Below are 20,805 nucleotides of genomic sequence, written 5' to 3' on the forward strand. Positions count from 1 at the left end.
GGACGAAGAAATTAGGGTGAGAGCCCTATGTTTTAGCCGTTCCCTTGTGAATTGTTCCGTTTAGCTGTACTATAGATCCAGATGACAGAAATGCAAACGATAACAAAGAATTTGGAAATAACCTTGTTCCTTGGCTTACTTGTAGGCAAATGTCTAGTGAGGCCAATTCATTTTTGGAGTCGGCGGCGGCCGAGGATACGGTCGGCAGTTCCGGGGTCTTAACATCATATTCCTATATCTGATAAAGAGATGGGCTCTAGCTCTGATGAGTCCAGACCCGGTGGTGATCGTGCGGGGAAAATTAATGTCGAAGACTCTCGCCAACCTTCTGGTGAAGACGACGTTCATTCTAATCGAGGAGATTTTAAAGAAAATAGTCAGATCGAATCGGCCTCTCATGACTATCCCGAAGAGAGAAAATAGGCTAACTTTTTGGCTAACCTTGTTTCGTCTACGGTTAGCGATAGTATCTCAGGGAATTCCGGAGAACTGTAGAGATTTATTTGAGTATTAAGTTGATCGCTCCTTTTTCTTCCCAATTTCCTCATTGTCCTCCGCCAAGCCTTGTATCCTTGAATCCACCGATGATCAGGGTCCTCCGCGGGCTTCCTTTTCACCATTTCATTGAGGAAATGCCAAGGGGTTCAAATTTTTCCCCTACCCAATTAAATCCCAATGTGTACCGCATTTTATATGTATGATCATGTTATGGCATAAATTTTATGATCGGGATCCGTCTCTATCAGTGGTTTCCCATTTTTATAAGTTCAAACTAAATTTCGGGTGCAATGGTTGGTACATTCTGATAGCTGTGGACATATTTAACCTGATTCCTAACTTACCGACTAGTAACAAAAATCGAAAAGACAAATACTTCTTTACTTGTCATTCAGATATACCCAAAAGCCAATATTCAATACCTTATTCTTATTCCACCTTCGGTAGGTATTTGTATATTATGTAGTCACATATACTTTGTGTTTGTTATGATATTTAATCTGTTTTTTTTTTCAAATTCATTACATTCTCGATCAGAGACCAAGGATACGGGATAAGTCACGACTCTATCTGCAACCTAGCGATTATATCATTCCCTTTGGACTGCCAAAAAAATTTCTCGGTACTACTAGGCTTATCATCCTATCGACTCCGTATGTATTTTATATACAACATTATTGACTACGTTTGGTATGATATTAATTTTTTCTTTTTCTGTATGTATAGATAGGCAAACTTCTGACCATTCCTGCTGATTTAACTATCCCGAAAGCTTGAAAAAGCGTACGGCTAAATCGTCGGGAAAAAGTGTGTCCATTTATTCTAAGGGGACTTCCCAAAAAAGCCTTGAATAGATCCCGAACAAAACCAACCGAACCAAAGACAATGGTAGAAACGCGGCCTTTTTCTTCTTCGGTTGTGCCTCCCGCTCTGCCAAATACAATTGACGCCCTTGAACACTTGAATTATGTAGTCAATTAAATGCCTGGTGTCCCTGCTATGAAGGAGACAAATAATGTGGACGAACTTTCTCAAGTTGCTCGTGCTTCTCGCCTGGTTATTGCGTTACTCCGGTAATTATTGTTGCACTATTCAATTTTCAAGACTTTGATATTTGTTAACTGATTACCATTTTCTTTTCAGGCTGTAGCTGATTTTACTTACCTCACCGCCGAACTTGTGATTGGTATTCTCGATCAGGAGAAAGTTTCTGTGGATGTGAAAAAGCTTAAAGCTTCCAACATCGAGCTGTAGACGTTGGTCAAGGATGCCGAGAAGAGAGTCAAAGAAGCCGAGTGGAAGGCAGAGGTGGCAGTGGCTTCAAAGGAGAAGATGAAGATCAAATTTCACGCTACCAAGGCCCAGATGGACGAAGACATTGGTAAGGCATTCAAGAACTTCAAAGGGTTTGAGGAGTATTCGACAGAGCTGGCCAATATTATTATGCGGGCCAAGTCGAGATTCTGGATCGCTTTATGGCGAAAAATCCTAATCTTGATGCGAGTGACCTCGAGGCTTCCCATAATTCTCAGGATGAAGGATCCGAGCATTCGAATTCTAAGTGTCCCGACCCAGAGCCTTTGAAAGTCGTGATTCCATCTCCAACCTCCGATCAGCCCAAGGACGACCCTCCTCAGCCGAATAGAAAAACAAGTTGTTTTTATTAATTTTTCTTTATTTTGTCAAGTGACAAAGGAGTTGAGGAAATAACAACTAGAAGGCACTACTACAAAAACAGTTTTCCGGTGCGGATGACTTTTGGGTGCGACTATTCGCACCTAAAAGTCGCACCAATAAGACTTTCAGGTGCGAATAGTCGGACCCAAAAATCAATTAAGCGCTGGAAAATTTTCGCGAAATTTTCTGACTTTGGGTGCGAATAATCGCACCCAAAAGTGTGGTACCACTATTGGGTGCGACTTAGTCGCACCCAATACTTTCTCTAAAGTATTGGGTGCGACTAAGTCGCACCTAAATGATCTTAAATTTTCGGCGGACAAAACTTCCCCCGTTTTTTTAGAAAATGTCAATGGGTGCGATAAAGTCGCACCCGAAACCTCTGACACAGGTCATTGGGTGCGATAAAGTCGCACCCAAATGTGTCAATGGGTGCGACTTTGTCGCACCCAAATTCAAAAGTCTATAAATTATACAGCTGCTCGGGTTTTCATTTTATCCGAGCCAAACCTTAAAAAAAAACTCTCTCTCCCCGATTTCTCTTCTCTCCCACCCCTGTCGCCGCCACCGACCGCCTCCGACCGCCACCACGCGCTCTCTCTCTCTTCCACCGCTCTCTCTCTCTCTCTTCGACCGCCACCGCTCTCTCTCTCTCTCTCTTCCCAGCCTCCGACCGCCACCGCTTCTCAGCCTCCGACCGCTCCTTCCTCGCTCCAGACTCTATCTGAACCGGCCGGCGTCGCTCTTCCTCGCGCCAGACTCGATCTGAACTGGCGCGACCCGTCGAAGCCTCAGCCAAGAAGTCCGGCCGTGAGTATGTGTGTGTGTGTGTTCGTTTATGTGTGGTCGGAATATTTCAATTCATTATTTCAATTTTATTATTTCAATTCATTATTTCAATCCGGCCGTGAGTATGTGGCGTCGCTTTTGGAAGTCCGGCCGTGAGTATGTGTGTGTGTGTTCGTTTAATGTTGTGCTGCGTTGTTTTATTTTTAGAATTGTTATAATTTTGTTTGAATGTAATTTTGTTTCTGGATATTTTGTCTGAATGTAATTTTGTTTCTGGATATGTTGTTAGAATTGTTATAGATTAGTGTTTACCTTCAATCTGAACTATTTCTTACCGTTTCTCATCAACACTACCCAGGACAAGTGTTAAAACACGAAAATCTTGAAGCTTATCTAAGTTCTAAAGTTCCAAGCTTATCAGAATCTGGTTTTTACACAAAAATTTGGTTTTTTTTTTTAATAATCAGTGAAGTCATGTTTAGCTTTGAGATTATGAATAGATGTAATTTTAACCCTCAAGAAAATTGAACAAGAATTAAAAACTGTAAGATTAAGAAGAATACCACTTGAAGGATGATCTAATTTGAGCCCTATCTCTCCATTTGTCCAGGTTGAAGTCTCTCAGCGAAGAAGTCTCAGTCCGGCCGTGAGTCTCTCGATCAGCCAAGAAGTCGTAGCACCGTCGTGCCTCTCGCAGCCTCGTCGTACTCTACAGGTTAGCCTCTCGTAGTCCTTTTAATTGTGTTTTTAATTACTTTAGATTAATTGTAATTAGTATAATTAGTCTAATTGTTAATTAATTAGGTAATTAAATAGTTTTTTATACGTATATATGTATTAATAATGTAGTTAGTATGATAAAATTGTTAATTTTGAAATCGAAATTAATTTGATATAATTATAAAAATTGTTAATTATGTAATTGAAATTAATTTGATATAATTGGTAAAATTGTTAATTATGTAATTGAAATTAATTTGATACAATTATAAAAATTGTTAATTATGTAATTGAAATTAATTATTTGATATAATTAGTAAAATTGGTAAAATGTTTTATGTAATTCGACTTCAAATAAAATAAAATTCATAATTTCACCTTTACAGTTCTTCGTCCCTTAATTAGTAATAACCCTTGCCGCCTTGGTTATGCATGAAGAAAGAGTACCTGATGCTAACGCTTCTGATCCCGGGGCCCCATTCACCAGGAAAAGACATGGACGTTTTTTTGCAGCCTGTGGTTGAAGAGTTGAAAGAACTGTGGGAGAATGGAGTCCGCGTTCGTGATGGAGCCAGAGATGAAGTGTTTCGGTTGCGTGCCGCGTTACTTTGGACGATAAACGATTTTCCGGCTAGATCGTATCTATCGGGATGGAGCGGCCAGGGGTATCTCGCTTGCCCTACGTGCAACTTTGACACGCCGTCCCTAAAAATCAGAAACAGGATCGTCTACTACGACCATCGTCGGTTCTTAAAAAGGCGTCACCGATTGAGGAAAAGCAACGATCACTACAAAGATAAGCACGAGAAACGAAATAAACCCGAGAAGTTGACTTCGCAAGACATACTCGCTCAGTTGGCTGGTGTTTCTTGCACGACTACTGGCAAACACGCTGCCTCTGTAGGCAAAAAACAAAAGCGAGCATCTCGCGAACTGAATTGGACCAAGAAAAGCATCTTTTACGAGTTGCCGTACTGGTCTGAGTCGCAGTTGAAACACAACATGGACGTGATGCACGTAGAGAAGAACGTGTGTGAGAATCTTCTCGGGACGATGCTCAGCTTGGAAAAGAAGAACTATGACACCGAGAAGGCGAGGCTTGACTTGATGGACTTGGGCATCAAGACCGCTTTGCACTTGGAACCAAATGGGGGTGGGTATTACAAACCGCGAGCGTCGTACGTTTTGACCCTTGAGCAGAGACATCGATTTACAGAATACTTAAAATCTGTCAAATTTCCCGATGGTCTCGTTGGGAATTTAAAAAAAAATGTGACAACTGATGGAAAGCTCACAGGTTTGAAGTCGCATGATTGCCACGTGATCTTGCAAAGATTGTTGGCTGTTGGTATTCGTCCTTTTGTGCCACAACCAATACATGATACGATCACTGAGCTTTGCAACTTTTTCAAGTTGATAAGTTCGAGAACATTAAGAGCTGAAGATCTTGAAAGAGCGCAAGAGTCTATCGTCGAGATCTTATGTAAGCTTGAGATGATATTTCCACCTGCTTTTTTCACGATCATGGTTCACGTGGCGATCCATCTACCAGAGGAAGCGTTGCACGGCGGCCCGGTGCATATGCGGTGGATGTACCCTTTTGAGAGATACCTTGGGACGTTAAAACATTTTGTCAAAAATAGAGCTAGACCAGAAGGCTCTATTGCTGAAGCTTATGTTGTAGAAGAAGCTCTAACGTTCATTGCAAGGTATATTGAAGATAAGAAGGTAGTTGAAGAAGTTCAAGTGCGAGAGCTCTCCGTTTTTCGATCCGAGATGTGTGTGCCTTATGGGATGATGAACGCGATAGTATTAGACGATGAGCAAAGAGAAAAAGCGGAGTGGTACATCTATACCAACTGTCCTGAAGTGGATCCGTATTTGGTGTAAGTAATCGATCCACTTGCTTCTCTAACTTATTTCATTGTTGTATTTTCTTTACGCAATGTTTTAAACATGCAACAGCGAGCATTTGGATTTCCTGAACGAATCTGGAGTTCGCGATATTGAAGCGGAGCATAGAAAGGGATTCAAAGATTGGTTTGCGAACAAGGTAATAACACAATAACCCGGTTTTTTATAAACACATAAGTGCTAACCAATACTTTGTTTCGTAATAACCAGATTTTTGAAATGAAAGCTAGTGGGTCTGACGTGTCTGACGAGATCTACTCGCTTTCTATCGGTTCCCTTCAAGTCGCTTATCAATATCCATGCTGCTTTGTTAACGGCGTGAAGTTCATTACTCATCGTCGCGATAATCAACGAGTCACTCAAAATAGCGGTGTATGTGTGCCTGTGGATGATTTCACTTACTACGGTCGTATGGAAGACGTCATAGTGCTGAATTATAGGTACGACTGTCGTGTTGTATTATTCAAATGTATATGGTACGGTGACAAGCACGATGCTCGGCGACTAGTTCACAACGATAAGACTACTGGAGAAACGAGTGCTTTTACCGCGAAACAGTGGTTTACAGAGGAGCCGTACATACTCGCAATTCAAGCAAAACAAGTCTTTTACATCAAAGATCTTGTTTTAGGTGGTAACTGGGAAATCGTTCAGGAATGCAATCATCGAGGGATTTGGGACGTTCCTGAAGTCGACCCCACCACCTCAGCCTCGATTCCGTTGACAATAGAATTGTCAAACATCGATCGTCTGAATCATCGACATGAAATCGAAGATGCTGAGCTAGTAAATATCGTTGACGATGGTGAGGAAGACGATGATGATTATGAGGAATGCATCGTTTTTGAGGGAGAAGATGTTGATGTTGATGTTGATGTTGATGTTGATATAGGTAGTGATGACGATGAATGAGAACTATCTATGTAACCACGGTTTTCCTCCGCCATATGTGAGGATTTATAATAAAATATATCCGTGGTGTCACCCACGTTTTTGTATGATGTTGTTTCCTTTTGTTTTGTGATGTATGTTCACAAATGTTGTTTTATTTTATACGATGTCAATTTACAAATGTTGTTTTCATTTTATAGGATGTCGACCGCTTCAGGTTCTGGTGGAGATTCGCCACAGAGACCGGATTCTCAAGGTCCGCCACAGGAACCTGAGTCCCAAGGTCCTAAGAAATCAAGGGGACCAACAACCGGCTCGACGTCGGCGCGAGCAACACAGGGGGTACCGGGTGCGAAGGTGGTCAAGTGGGACCCAATAAACCAAACATTCTACCAAGAGATAAGGAAAGAAAATAAAAAAGTTGGACTATTTAACAACCGCCTCGGTGCTTTGGTGAAAGCACATATCCCGCCTACGACTCGTGATTGGAGTGAAGTGACGCCACAGATGTTGGCTGCTATTTTGAGCGCACTTCATTCCGAGTTCAGATTTGTGTACACGGATCTTGACACCGGCGAGGATCTGCCTGCGGATTGCTTTCAGAATACGATTGATCAGGCTATCATTCGGAATGCCAAGATCAGGCGACGCAACCAGAAGTCCAAGCTATCAGAGAAGTTCAGATTGGAGTTTTGTGGGAGCACTGAAAACGCTAAGGCGGAAACACCACCGGGATATAAGAAAGAGGATTGGGAGGCGGTGGTAGACGAGTTCGCGACTGACGATTGGAAGGTACGTAATGTATGATTGTAATAAATCACAATATCTTTATCAGATTGAATAATGACAAAATTAATTATTTGCAGAAAAAATCTACTCGCAACAAGGAGAATTCGAAGAAGAAGAAGACGAGGTCGACTCAAGGATCTCTTTCTTTCTTGGCTCATCGTCATTTGAACGTAAGTTATTCTAATTTTGAAATACTTAAGTTGAAATAAATTCAGTACTTATATTTTCATAACAATTACAGAGTAAGGATGATGGGACTTTGGGCTCCGCGTTAACGACGTGGGAGCAAAAACACCATAATAGAAAAGGTGAATGGACGACAGATTGGGCGAGACGAGCACATGTAAGTCATATGTTATAATTAAGAGTACGTTACTTACATAATAATTAATTTTTAATAATTTTTTTATGTGTAAAGGCGCGGATAGTTACTCTACTGGCGGATCTTCAGCGACAAGCAGAAGAGCAAGGCGTAGTCTTTGACCAGGACGCCGCAGAGGAGCACGCGATGCTAGAAATTCTCGGGAACCGTCAAGATTGGTACGTTGGAATAGGTCCAACGGTCCCGAGAACATCTTGGGCTATTGCTCAGGCTCAGGACGAAAGCTCGTCGTCAGGCTCAGGCTCGTCGCGGCGCCGCGTTCCAGATCCAGTGGTTGGCGAGCTCCAAGCTCAGGTGGCGGCACAACAACTCGCTATGGCGGCACAACAACAGCAGATGGAGGAGATGCAGCGACAAATGTTCGCGTTCACGCAGCAGTTTTCGCCCTTGCCTCAGATGTCGTCCGGCACGATGCCACAGATGCCGCAGATGTCGCCCGGCACGATGCCACAGATGCCGCAGATGTCGCCCGGCATGATGCCACAGATGCCTCAGACAACGCCGCCATCAGTTTCAATGGCAGATGCTCAGACGACGCCGCCAGGTTCAGCAGATTACCAGCGAGAGCGTACGAGCGGCAGTGAGCGTACGAGCGGAAGTGGACGAGGAGGTAGCAGCAGTTCTGGAGGAAGATTTGGCGGAAGAGGGAGTAAAATGTTCAAGGATTGGTTTACAAACCGAGGAAAAGGAAAGGGAAAAGAATGAACATTTATTTTAATTATTTGTCGTACATTATATAATTATTATAATCGAAAAACAAATGATTAGTTTTTATTATGATTATAAATATTAATTAATGAATTTTCTAATTAATAAACTATTTAGTTATTTGATTACAATTATAGAATTCGTAATGAATTAATTTCTAATTAATAAATATTAAATAACAAATAAAAAAAAACTTAAAAATAGCTATCGGGTGCGACTAGTCGCACCCATAAATTTGGCGGGTAAGCCAACGGGTGCGACTAGTCGCACCCACAGACTTGGCGCGAATGAATTTGGGTGCGACTAGTCGCACCCAAAGACTTGGCGCGAATGAAGTTGGGTGCGACTAGTCGCACCCGTTGGCCTACCCGCCAAATTTATGGGTGCGACTAGTCGCACCCAATGGCTTTCGCGCGGACTTTTTCGCACATTTTTTCTGACTTATGGGTGCGAATATGGGTGCGAATATCCGCACCTAAAAGTCGCACCTAAAAATCATGACTTTCGGGTGCGACTAGTCGCACCCATGACCTTTAGGTGCGAACTTTCGGGTGCGACTTTGTCGCACCTAAAGTTGCACCTAAAGGTATCAATGGGTGCGACTTTCGACCTTTGGGTGCGAAAAAAGTCGCACCCAATGCTGTTTTTTGTACTAGTGAGGGTAAAATGGTAATTTTTATAAATCTCATCTAGTTGATGATATTCATGAAGGGTAAACATAGATAATATTCAATGGATCCACTCATCGGAATTAAATAGAATTCTTGAGTAGAAAATATATTCATTTGAACAGAGAGATTTCAGTGTCAACTCTTTAGTGGAATCAGTTGACATTAAGCTAGAACTTGGAAAAGGTTTGTGAACTTTTGAGTCCAAGTATGCTAGCTCAAGCTTTGTTCATTTGGATCTATGAGGTCACTACCACAAGTCATTAGAGTAGGATTAGTTAAACTAGAAGCTAAGTCAAAACAAGTTCAAATGTTGAACTAGACAAGTTTTACGAAAATTGTCTAAAGGGTAATTTTGTCTATTAGGACATAAGATGGTATGAATGTCAATAAATAAGTTTTTTGACATTGTCATATGATGACAATGAAGTTAATTCACACGGCCAACCTTAGTGTATTGGGCCTTGAGGATTGAATTTATATTTCATGGAATTTTATGTGAAAATTCTACATGGGGTTGTCTTATATTGTCATGAATAAATAAAGAAACATCTAGAAGCTTGTTCTAGACACTAAATTTCGTCCACCATCAATAGAGAGAAAAAGAATTTATTTTGTGCATTGATGTATGAAGATACTTGCCAAAAGAAAAAAGAGGAAACAAATTTGCTCCATGAAGCATCAAAGTGGGCGTCCATGACTATTAGGAAAAGAGGAAACTACTTCCAACCTTGGTATTTTGATAGGAATGAGAAATAAAGATTATGCTCATGAATATTTGATATTCAATAGAAAAGAGGAAACTACCTCTTCAAGGAAATCCCTCCTCCTATAAATACCACACTTCATATACAATGTTGGATACACAAGTTTTAGAGATTGAAAGCTTCTCTCTCTAGAATTGTGGCCGCCCATCTCTCTCTCTCTGTCGTTCTCTTCTTGCTCTTTTGTTTTGGCACCTAGGTCCTCATTAGACCTAGCGTTTTTGTTTTAATTAGCTCTTTGGCTCATAGACTAGTTCTTGAGTCATAGTGTTTAAAAGTGCCCACACACTAAATCCAACCTAAACTCAAAACATTCTAGTGGTAGAAACTTTCGTGGTTGCTCACATGTTCAAGAAGACTCGAGGGAGGCGAGCTAAGTGGGGGACGAGCGATTCAACCTTTCATAAGGCTTCTCAACGCTCAAGCTCCGTTCAAGTTTGGTACCGAGTAAAAACTCAAAGTAGTTTTAAAATTTTAAATTATACGCTCATGCACTTTGTCTAGGTAGTAAAATCGTTTTACGTGTTTTTAAAGAAATTTTTTATGTTCCAGCTCGAAGAAAGAGAAATAAATTAAAGCTTTGTCCTTTTAGGTGCGAAAAAGAATCGAGTGTAACGGAACGTTTTATGAAGTTGTTTAAAGCTTTTATTTGTGTTTTATTAGCAGGGTAATAACATAGAATAAAAGAAATAACAACATGCATAAAACGATTCAAGTAAATAAACGAAACTAGCAAGAAAATAAAACTAGTCACAAAATTTACTCGAAAAATCTCAAACCTTTAAAACACGTTTTTCAATATAAAAAATTAAAAACTTTTAGAACTGATTCTAATGTGTTTTAACATCATCCCAAACTCATAGAAAATCAACATGGTTTTTAATTTAAAGGCATGAGCAATAAATTAAAAAAAATCTAAGATTACAATTCTAACTTGTCACAAAATTAGTAAACTTTCGAAAACGATTTTCAAGCTCATAAATTAAAAACATGCACATGCATTCCTTTGACCATAGCTCTGATACCATTTGTTGGAATCGATCTAGGGTTTAAGAAAAAGTTTAACGCTTCGTTAAGCGGCGGAATTTTAAAAATTTTCTTTTTAAGTAAAACTAGTTTTTACTAACCTAGACAAGAGCATGTACATGTAAATAAAAACTAATATGAGCTATAAGTTTACTAACCTTTCTTGAAGCTTGAACTTTGAAGAAGCTTGTGGAAAGTTTGCAACGCTCGTCTCCCCTCGCAGCACGTCTCTCTTTCTTTCCTCGGCACCTCGAGCAACCACGAAAGTTTCTATCACTAAATCACTCGAAAAGAAGGAATCAGTGAGTGGGCACTTTTAAACACTACGACTTGAGAACGAGTCTCGAAGTCGCAGAGCTAAACACTAGGTCGAGTGAGGACCTAGGTGCCAAGACAAGAAATAATCGAAAATAAACTAGAGAGAGAGAGGAAGGGGCGGCCAAGTCTAGAGAGAGAAGCTCTCAATCTCTAAAACTTTGGATGAATGAAATGTGAGGAATGAGGCTCCTATTTATAGGAGAGGTCTCACCTTCAATAAGGTAGTTTCCTCTTCTATAGAATATCACATATTCATGAGCAAATATTGCCCATTTCCCTCTTATTCCACACGGCCAAGGCAGCCTTCTAGAAGGCTTGGATTTGTTTCCTTTTTGGTTCCTTGCCTTGCCTTCTCTTACTTGGCCGATTACTCTAGTGCATCTACATGCAAATTTGTTTCCTCTTTTTCTTTTGGCAAGTATCTTGATACATTTATGCACAAAATATTTTCTCTTTCCTTGGGTATTATGGGCGCCCAACATGTCTAGAAAAAGGCTTCTAGAATTTTCTTCACTTGTTCAAGACAACATAAGAAAAGGCCCATTTAGAATCTTCAATAAAATTCTTATGAAATGAAATTAATTCACAAGGCCCAATAATCAAGTTATGGCGGAGTGACATTAAGTCATCAAATGAACTTGTCAAAATTTATTGACATCCATTTCATCCATATGTCTCAAAAGACAAAAATACCCTTTCGACAATTTTCGTTCTTGTTTTGACTTAGCTTCCAGTTTAACTATTCCTATCGATGTGATTCGTGACAGTGACCTCATGAACCCAAATGAACAAAGCTTTAGCTAAACACTTGGACTCAAAAGTTCACAAACCTTTTCCAAGTTTAGCTTAATGCCAACTGACTCCACTAAAGAGCTGACACTGAAAATCTCTCGGTTCAAATGAATTTATTTTCTACTCAAGAATTCACCTAATTATAATGAGCGGATCCACTGAATATTATCTATGCTACCCTTCATGAATGTCATCAGCTAGTCGGGATTTACTAAATTACCATTTTACCCTTCTAGCTGTTATTTCCTCAACTCCTTTGTCGCTTGTGAATAAGTTAGAAACAATGTATTGACGAGGAGCTAACAAGTCACATTGTTTCATCCAAAAGAGTCAGGACTCAATTTGGACACTGGCCAGTTCATTTATTCACACTCCAAGGAACAAAGCATGAGGTGACATACATTGCATTTCAGCAATCTTGTACATGAATTCCAAATCTATGAGAACTTCACAAAGTTACTCATGACATACTCACAACTTAGTACTTCACCAATAGGCCCTGTTCGGAATGACATAGTGAGTCCGAACTCTGACTTTCTCAAATGAGAATACTAAGATGTGAAATGGCATGTCTCATTTCAGGATTAAGGTAAGCATGATGCAATTCATACATAGTGACTTCGAGACATAAGAGGTTAAATGGTTTGTTCTTATATTGTCTCTAGAAGTGCACTGGTCAATTCAGTACCTTCGGAAGATACCTAGAAGAACTATAGAGTCTCCAACTCTCAATGCCTCATAACCAGACATCATAGATTCTTCTAACAATCATACTGAGGTCAATAGTCCTTTGACCCTAAGATTGCGAATATATCGTTTTAAGCAAACTACGAAGAGTTTGTTCATGCAAATCTACATTTGTCTCTTCGTAAGTTGTTAAGTTTGTTTATGGACTAAAAGACTAAGGTTTTATCATAAAGCTTCAAACAAAGAAAGAATGAATGAACGTTTCAACTTTATTAATGAATGAATAGGCAATTACAAGCAAGAGTCTTCGTAAGACTATATGACATCAAATGTACATAAATAGACACTACTACTCTTCTTGTGGGCACCATTGACAACAAACTCCCACTTGACTCAAAGAAGATGTGAGTAGTCCTACATGCCTAATCCCTCTCGAAGTTGGTCGAAGACCATGTTCGCTAGGGCCTTGGTGAATGGATCTGCCAGAGATCTACTTCACCTCCACGTCTCCGCGTTGCGCGATCTCTCGAATCAAATGGTATTTCCTCTCAATATGCTTAGAGTGCTTATGGCTTCTAGGTTCCTTTGAGTTAGCGACAGCCCCACTATTATCACAATAAAGGGTCATGGGCTCGTCGACGTTTGGAACAACTTCCAAATACTTAAGGAATTTTCTAAGCCATACAACCTCTTTGGATGCTTCACAAGCAGCCACATATTCTGCTTCCATTGTGGAGTCAGCAATGCAAGATTGCTTAATACTTCTCCACACAACAGCTCCACCATTAAGGATGAACACAGATCCCGAAGTGGATTTCCTGGAATCCTTATCCGCTTGAAAATCGGAGTCGGTATATCCCGTCATAGTCAGGTCAGTACCTGAGTATGTAAGCATCAAATTCCTAGTTCTTCGAAGATACTTAAGAACATGCTTAACAGCAATCCAGTGCTCGGGTCCAGGGTTGGATTGGAAACGGCTAACTACGCCAACGGTGAAACATATATCAGGTCTAGTGCAAAGCATAGCATACATGAGGCTTCCTACGGCAGAGGCGTAAGGAATCTTCCTCATGTCTTCAATCTCTTGTGCAGTCTTGGGAGACTGGTCCTTAGAGAGTGAAACTCCATGCCTAAAGGGTGTTTGACCCCTCTTGCAGTCTTGCATCGAGAAGCGATCCATCACCTTATCAATATAAGATGCTTGAGAGAGCGACAGGGTCCGGTTTTTCCTATCTCGAAAGATTTGGATTCCCAGAATGTACGCGGCTTCTCCTAGATCCTTCATATCGAATTGCTTTGCTAGCCAGACCTTAACCTCAGATAACTTACCCACGTCATTACCAATGCGTAGTATATCATCGACATAAAGTACCAGAAACACAACTTTGCCTTCGTGTGTTAACTTCTAAACACAAGGCTCATCTATTGACTGTTCAAAGCCGAAGCTCTTTACAGTTTCATCGAATCTAATATTCCATGACCTAGATGCTTGCTTTAGTCCATAAATGGATTTAAGCAACTCACAAACCTTGGTCTCTTGACCTTTATCCACGAAACCGTCTGGTTGAGCCATGTAAATGCGCTCGTCAAGATTGCCATTCAGAAAGGCTGTCTTGACATCCATTTGCCAGATCTCATAGTCGAGAGCTGCAGCTATGGATAGGAGTATGCGGATGGATTTAAGCATTGCGACTGGCGAGAAGGTTTCTTCATAGTCAATCCCTTCTTGTTGGGTATAACCCTTTGCCACAAGTCGTGCTTTGAACGTCTCGACGTTCCCATCAGGACCCCTTTTCTTCTTGTATATCCACTTACACCCTACGGGTTTAATCCCTTCAGGAAGGTCTACAAGTTTCCAGACTTTGTTGACATACATCGAGTGCATTTCAACTTTCATGGCGTCAAGCCAAAGGTTTGATTCAGAACAAGTCATCGCTTGGCTATAGGAAACAGGGTCATCCATGTCGGAGACGGCTACAAGAGAGTCTCCATAAGACATGTACCTGTCAGGCTTTTGAGTAGCCCTCCCACTACGTCTAAGTACTACTTGACGAGATTCTGATGAGTTAGGTTGTGTTTCAGTTGGGGTAAGAACAGTTCTTACAGATGAGGTAGAAGCTTCCTCACCCAACTTTTCTTCAAGCACAATTTTGCTTCTAGGTTTCGCATCCTTCATAAAGTCCTCCTCAAGAAAACGAGCATTCGTGCTAACGAAAGTCTTATCGTCCTCGGGACTATAGAAAGTAAAACCTTTGGTTTCCTTCGGATATCCTACAAACAGGCACAATTCTGACCTACTAGCCAACTTGCTAGTCTTTTGCCTCAGCACGTGTGCAGGGCAACCCCAAATTCGGATGCGGCCAAGATTCACTTTGCGGCCAGTCCATCGTTCATAAGGAGTACCAGGAACCGTTTTAGACGGAACTTGGTTCAGAATGTAAGCGGCTGTTTCGAGGGCATATCCCCAAAAGGAAAGCGGGAGTGATGAGTAACTCATCATTGATCTAACCATCTCCATAAGAGTTCGGTTTCTTCTCTCTGACACTCCGTTTTGTTGAGGTGTGCCAGGTGCGGTAAGCTGAGAAGCGATACCTTCTTCTTTAAGAAAGTCATCGAACTCTCCAGACATATACTCACCACCTCGATCGGATCGAAGGGTTTTGATCACTTTGCCAGCTTGCTTTTCCACTAAAGCCCTAAAGACCTTAAATACGTTAAAGGTCTCAGATTTGTGTTTGAGCAAATAGACAAACCCATATCTTGAGTAATCATCAGTGAAGGTAACGAAGTATTCGTATCCTCCACGTGCCTGTTGGTTGAGTGGACCACATACATCAGAATGTATTAGTTCCAGCAACTCAGTGGCTCTTCGACCCTTATCGGAGAAAGGTCGCTTGGTCATTTTTCCTTCTATACAGGATTCACAAGTAGGTAGTGAACCTATTGCAGAGGCTTGGAGTGGACCATCCCTCACAAGTCTCTTAATCCTATCTAGACTGATATGACCAAGTCTTAAGTGCCAGAGGTATGTTGATTTTGTTAGATCGGAGGATTCAGAAAGTTTGATCCTCTTTGGCTCCCTAATTAGATCGTTATCTATTTCGGTGTCTAAAAGAGAAGGTTGAGTGGGATAGATGTAGAATAGAGCATTCTTCATACATGCATCAGTGACAAAAGAATTATCAGGAAACGAAATACGAATTCCATTCTTTATGAACTTTAAATAATAATCTTGCTCAAGAAGATGAGCAACGGATATTAAGTTCTTCCCAAAGGTAGGAACAAAATAAACATTATTCAAGTTTAAAGTGCGGTCTTCAAAAGACAGCGTCACAGATCCCACAGCCTTTGCAGACACCAGGCTCCCATCACCCCATTTGAAACAGAACTCGCCTTCCTCTAAGCTTTTGGTTTTCTTGAAACCATTCAAGGAACAACAAATGTGGTTAGTAGCAGCGGAGTCAAGAATCCACGTTGATACATTATCAGCTACTAAGCATGCTTCGGTAACTAGTACAATACTATGTTCCTTTGCTTTGAGATAGGCAGGACAGTTCCTTTTATCGGCTTTGTAAGGTCTCTTCACAGTTCCAGAGGCGGAGGCTTTTTGCTCAGCAGCATGTGCCTCGCCTTGATTCCTCTTTCTCTTAGTGAAACCTACAGCAGTGTGAAGTTCCTCCATAAGCTTGGTAACAGTGTACTCTAGCTTGTTAATGGAGTAGTTCATCTTGAAGGTATCAAGAGATGCGGGGAGAGTTTCTAAGATCACATCTATGACATTCTTCCCATCAATCTCAGATCCTAGGATTTCCATTTTACTCAGATGACTAATGATCAATATCATAAAGTCTCCAACAGGAGTCCTAGCCTGCATATGACAGTTCATAAACTGTCGAACTGCTTGTAGCCTTGTTTGACGTCCTTGCCCTCCAAACAACTCAAGGAGATTGTAGAGCATTTCGGCGGCAGTCTCGATGTCACGATGTTGCTCTTTCAGCATATTGTTCATAGATGCCAAGATATAGCACCTCACAATCTCATCGGATCGAAGCCAGGCCGCTAAGGCGTCATTGTCCTCTTGAGTTGAATCATCATTCGTCGGAGGAGGACACGGGGTGGTGAGTACCCATTTGTGCTTGTTAACGATAGGTATTATGTCGAGGTTACGTTTCGAATCTACGTGGTTTTCATTTTCGAGTTTGATCGAGGAAAGAAAGATTGAGAGATGGTTGAGAGACATATTGCCTATGTAAGTTGAAACAAGTTTATGATTAGTCTTTGGTTTAGGATTTAAGTTTTATTAAGACTTTTTATAAAATCCAAAGGTGTTATAAACTAAACGATAATTTACTCCCTCAAGAGAAGGCCGCAAAAAATCTCCATTTATAAGTAAATGACACATCATTAATGCTAAGCCAAGATGTCAGTACATCATTTTGACTAGCCACCTTGTAAATTGGTTTGATCACTCATATCCTTTCGCAGAGCCTTAAGGAAGGATACTAGGGATTGAGCCTAAGTATGCAACCAACCACTTAGTCCAAAGGATCAGCTTTGAAAAACAATCCCCCAAGGGGAGGCCTTGCCATCATTGCATCACTCTCGGACGTAGCTCATTGAGCAATGATCGAAGCAATAACGCCTTGGAGTACTCACATTTAAGTGAGGGTCGCAAGAGCGGCTCTTAGTCCCACGTTATTGCATCTTTCATTAGTGTTGGGGATCGCGGGTTACAAACAACGAGTATAACCCTCCCACTTAGTTTTTGGAGTTGGTTCATCGACTCTTATAAGTTCGGAAACAAATTTCCTAGTTAGAGAGCGACAGAGCGGACAACTAGAAGAGAATCCTAGATCGACATGTTCAGAGCAGTATTAGTGCATAAAGGCACAAGGGACATACTCGATCTTTTCCTATTTTCTATTTCGGGAAAGTGCGTGAGGGAAGTGTGAACTTCAACTCACTCGAACACTTGAAAGTTTGAGATTACACATCTTTTTATTTTTCGGTTTTGTCTACAAAGAGACCTCCCACTCAAAATTTCAAGAGCATATAGATTTTGAACATATGTGATATAGATATAGTTTTGAAAACATTTTGAAAACTTATTTGATTTGGATGACAAAATATTTTCAAGTTTGAAAGTGAAAACGGTTTTTCAAAATTCAAACTAGTTTTGTAAAAATTCAATTTCAATTAAACTTTCAAAAAACAAAACATTTTAATCTTACACATCATGTTTATAATCATATGAAAAACATTTTTGCTCAAGAAAGTTTTCTCATTAGAGTTCTATAACTCATGGTAGTGGGGTTTGAAAATCCGGATTTCTAAAAAACTGGAGTTTCAGACAGCCACACACCTCGGAGTAAAATCGCCATAACTGGCGGCTCCGATGTCCTTTTGAGCCGAAACCGGTGGCATTGGACAGAGGACAGACAGAGCTTTAATTTGATTCAAGAATCATTAAATTTCGATTTCTGAGCAGAGAGTTATGCCGCTTTTAATGCGGGTTTACATTCCAGCTCGAAGAAAGAGAAATAAATTAAAGCTTTGTCCTTTTAGGTGCGAAAAAGAATCGAGTGTAACGGAACGTTTTATGAAGTTGTTTAAAGCTTTTATTTGTGTTTTATTAGCAGGGTAATAACATAGAATAAAAGAAATAACAACATGCATAAAACGATTCAAGTAAATAAACGAAACTAGCAAGAAAATAAAACTAGTCACAAAATTTACTCGAAAAATCTCAAACCTTTAAAACACGTTTTTCAATATAAAAAATTAAAAACTTTTAGAACTGATTCTAATGTGTTTTAACATCATCCCAAACTCATAGAAAATCAACATGGTTTTTAATTTAAAGGCATGAGCAATAAATTAAAAAAAATCTAAGATTACAATTCTAACTTGTCACAAAATTAGTAAACTTTCGAAAACGATTTTCAAGCTCATAAATTAAAAACATGCACATGCATTCCTTTGACCATAGCTCTGATACCATTTGTTGGAATCGATCTAGGGTTTAAGAAAAAGTTTAACGCTTCGTTAAGCGGCGGAATTTTAAAAATTTTCTTTTTAAGTAAAACTAGTTTTTACTAACCTAGACAAGAGCATGTACATGTAAATAAAAACTAATATGAGCTATAAGTTTACTAACCTTTCTTGAAGCTTGAACTTTGAAGAAGCTTGTGGAAAGTTTGCAACGCTCGTCTCCCCTCGCAGCACGTCTCTCTTTCTTTCCTCGGCACCTCGAGCAACCACGAAAGTTTCTATCACTAAATCACTCGAAAAGAAGGAATCAGTGAGTGGGCACTTTTAAACACTACGACTTGAGAACGAGTCTCGAAGTCGCAGAGCTAAACACTAGGTCGAGTGAGGACCTAGGTGCCAAGACAAGAAATAATCGAAAATAAACTAGAGAGAGAGAGAGGAAGGGGCGGCCAAGTCTAGAGAGAGAAGCTCTCAATCTCTAAAACTTTGGATGAATGAAATGTGAGGAATGAGGCTCCTATTTATAGGAGAGGTCTCACCTTCAATAAGGTAGTTTCCTCTTCTATAGAATATCACATATTCATGAGCAAATATTGCCCATTTCCCTCTTATTCCACACGGCCAAGGCAGCCTTCTAGAAGGCTTGGATTTGTTTCCTTTTTGGTTCCTTGCCTTGCCTTTCTCTTACTTGGCCGATTACTCTAGTGCATCTACATGCAAATTTGTTTCCTCTTTTTCTTTTGGCAAGTATCTTGATACATTTATGCACAAAATATTTTCTCTTTCCTTGGGTATTATGGGCGCCCAACATGTCTAGAAAAAGGCTTCTAGAATTTTCTTCACTTGTTCAAGACAACATAAGAAAAGGCCCATTTAGAATCTTCAATAAAATTCTTATGAAATGAAATTAATTCACAAGGCCCAATAATCAAGTTATGGCGGAGTGACATTAAGTCATCAAATGAACTTGTCAAAATTTATTGACATCCATTTCATCCATATGTCTCAAAAGACAAAAATACCCTTTCGACAATTTTCGTTCTTGTTTTGACTTAGCTTCCAGTTTAACTATTCCTATCGATGTGATTCGTGACAGTGACCTCATGGACCCAAATGAACAAAGCTTTAGCTAAACACTTGGACTCAAAAGTTCACAAACCTTTTCCAAGTTTAGCTTAATGCCAACTGACTCCACTAAAGAGCTGACACTGAAAATCTCTCGGTTCAAATGAATTTATTTTCTACTCAAGAATTCACCTAATTATAATGAGCGGATCCACTGAATATTATCTATGCTACCCTTCATGAATGTCATCAGCTAGTCGGGATTTACTAAATTACCATTTTACCCTTCTAGCTGTTATTTCCTCAACTCCTTTGTCGCTTGTGAGTAAGTTAGAAACAATGTATTGACGAGGAGCTAACAAGTCACATTGTTTCATCCAAAAGAGTCAGGACTCAATTTGGACACTGGCCAGTTCATTTATTCACACTCCAAGGAACAAAGCATGAGGTGACATACATTGCATTTCAGCAATCTTGTACATGAATTCCATATCTATGAGAACTTCACAAAGTTACTCATGACATACTCACAACTTAGTACTTCACCAATAGGCCCTGTTCGGAATGACATAGTGAGTCCGAACTCTGACTTTCTCAAATGAGAATACTAAGATGTGAAATGGCATGTCTCATTTCAGGATTAAGGTAAGCATGATGCAATTCATACATAGTGACTTCGAGACATAAGAGGTTAAATGGTTTGTTCTTATATTGTCTCTAGAAGTGCACTGGTCAATTCAGTACCTTCGGAAGATACCTAGAAGAACTATAGAGTCTCCAACTCTCAATGCCTCATAACCAGACATCATAGATTCTTCTAACAATCATACTGAGGTCAATAGTCCTTTGACCCTAAGATTGCGAATATATCGTTTTAAGCAAACTACGAAGAGTTTGTTCATGCAAATCTACATTTGTCTCTTCGTAAGTTGTTAAGTTTGTTTATGGACTAAAAGACTAAGGTTTTATCATAAAGCTTCAAACAAAGAAAGAATGAATGAACGTTTCAACTTTATTAATGAATGAATAGGCAATTACAAGCAAGAGTCTTCGTAAGACTATATGACATCAAATGTACATAAATAGACACTACTACTCTTCTTGTGGGCACCATTGACAACAGGAA

At 40.1% G+C, this 20,805-nt stretch overlaps 1 protein-coding gene across 1 annotated transcript; it reads left to right on the plus strand.

Annotated features, from left to right (window-relative positions):
* Positions 1-6,962: 6,962 nt before the first annotated feature.
* LOC149394812 (uncharacterized) lies at positions 6,963-16,258 on the plus strand. Its single transcript, XM_089615381.1, has 5 exons — positions 6,963-7,281; positions 7,356-7,448; positions 7,520-7,621; positions 7,697-8,132; positions 16,218-16,258. The coding sequence occupies exons 1-5, from the start codon at positions 6,997-6,999 to the stop codon at positions 16,256-16,258; spliced, it is 957 nt and encodes a 318-aa protein (XP_089471507.1). The 5' UTR covers positions 6,963-6,996.
* The last annotated feature ends 4,547 nt before the right edge of the window (positions 16,259-20,805 follow it).

Source organism: Urtica dioica, chromosome 5 (genome assembly GCF_054948205.1).
Source record: "Urtica dioica subsp. dioica isolate 48M chromosome 5, U.dioica_male_clone48M_v1_H2, whole genome shotgun sequence".
In the NCBI taxonomy this organism is placed as follows: Eukaryota; Viridiplantae; Streptophyta; class Magnoliopsida; order Rosales; family Urticaceae; genus Urtica; species Urtica dioica.

What these genes read in the sequence shown, in the direction of transcription:
- LOC149394812 (XM_089615381.1), top strand. Translation starts at nt 6,997, where the DNA reads ATGTTGGCTGCTATTTTGAGCGCACTTCATTCCGAGTTCAGATTTGTG. An exon ending in TCGCGACTGACGATTGGAAG is followed by an intron (nt 7,282 to 7,355) that starts GTACGTAATGTA and finishes AATTATTTGCAG; the next exon opens with AAAAAATCTACTCGCAACAA. An exon ending in TGGCTCATCGTCATTTGAAC is followed by an intron (nt 7,449 to 7,519) that starts GTAAGTTATTCT and finishes TAACAATTACAG; the next exon opens with AGTAAGGATGATGGGACTTT.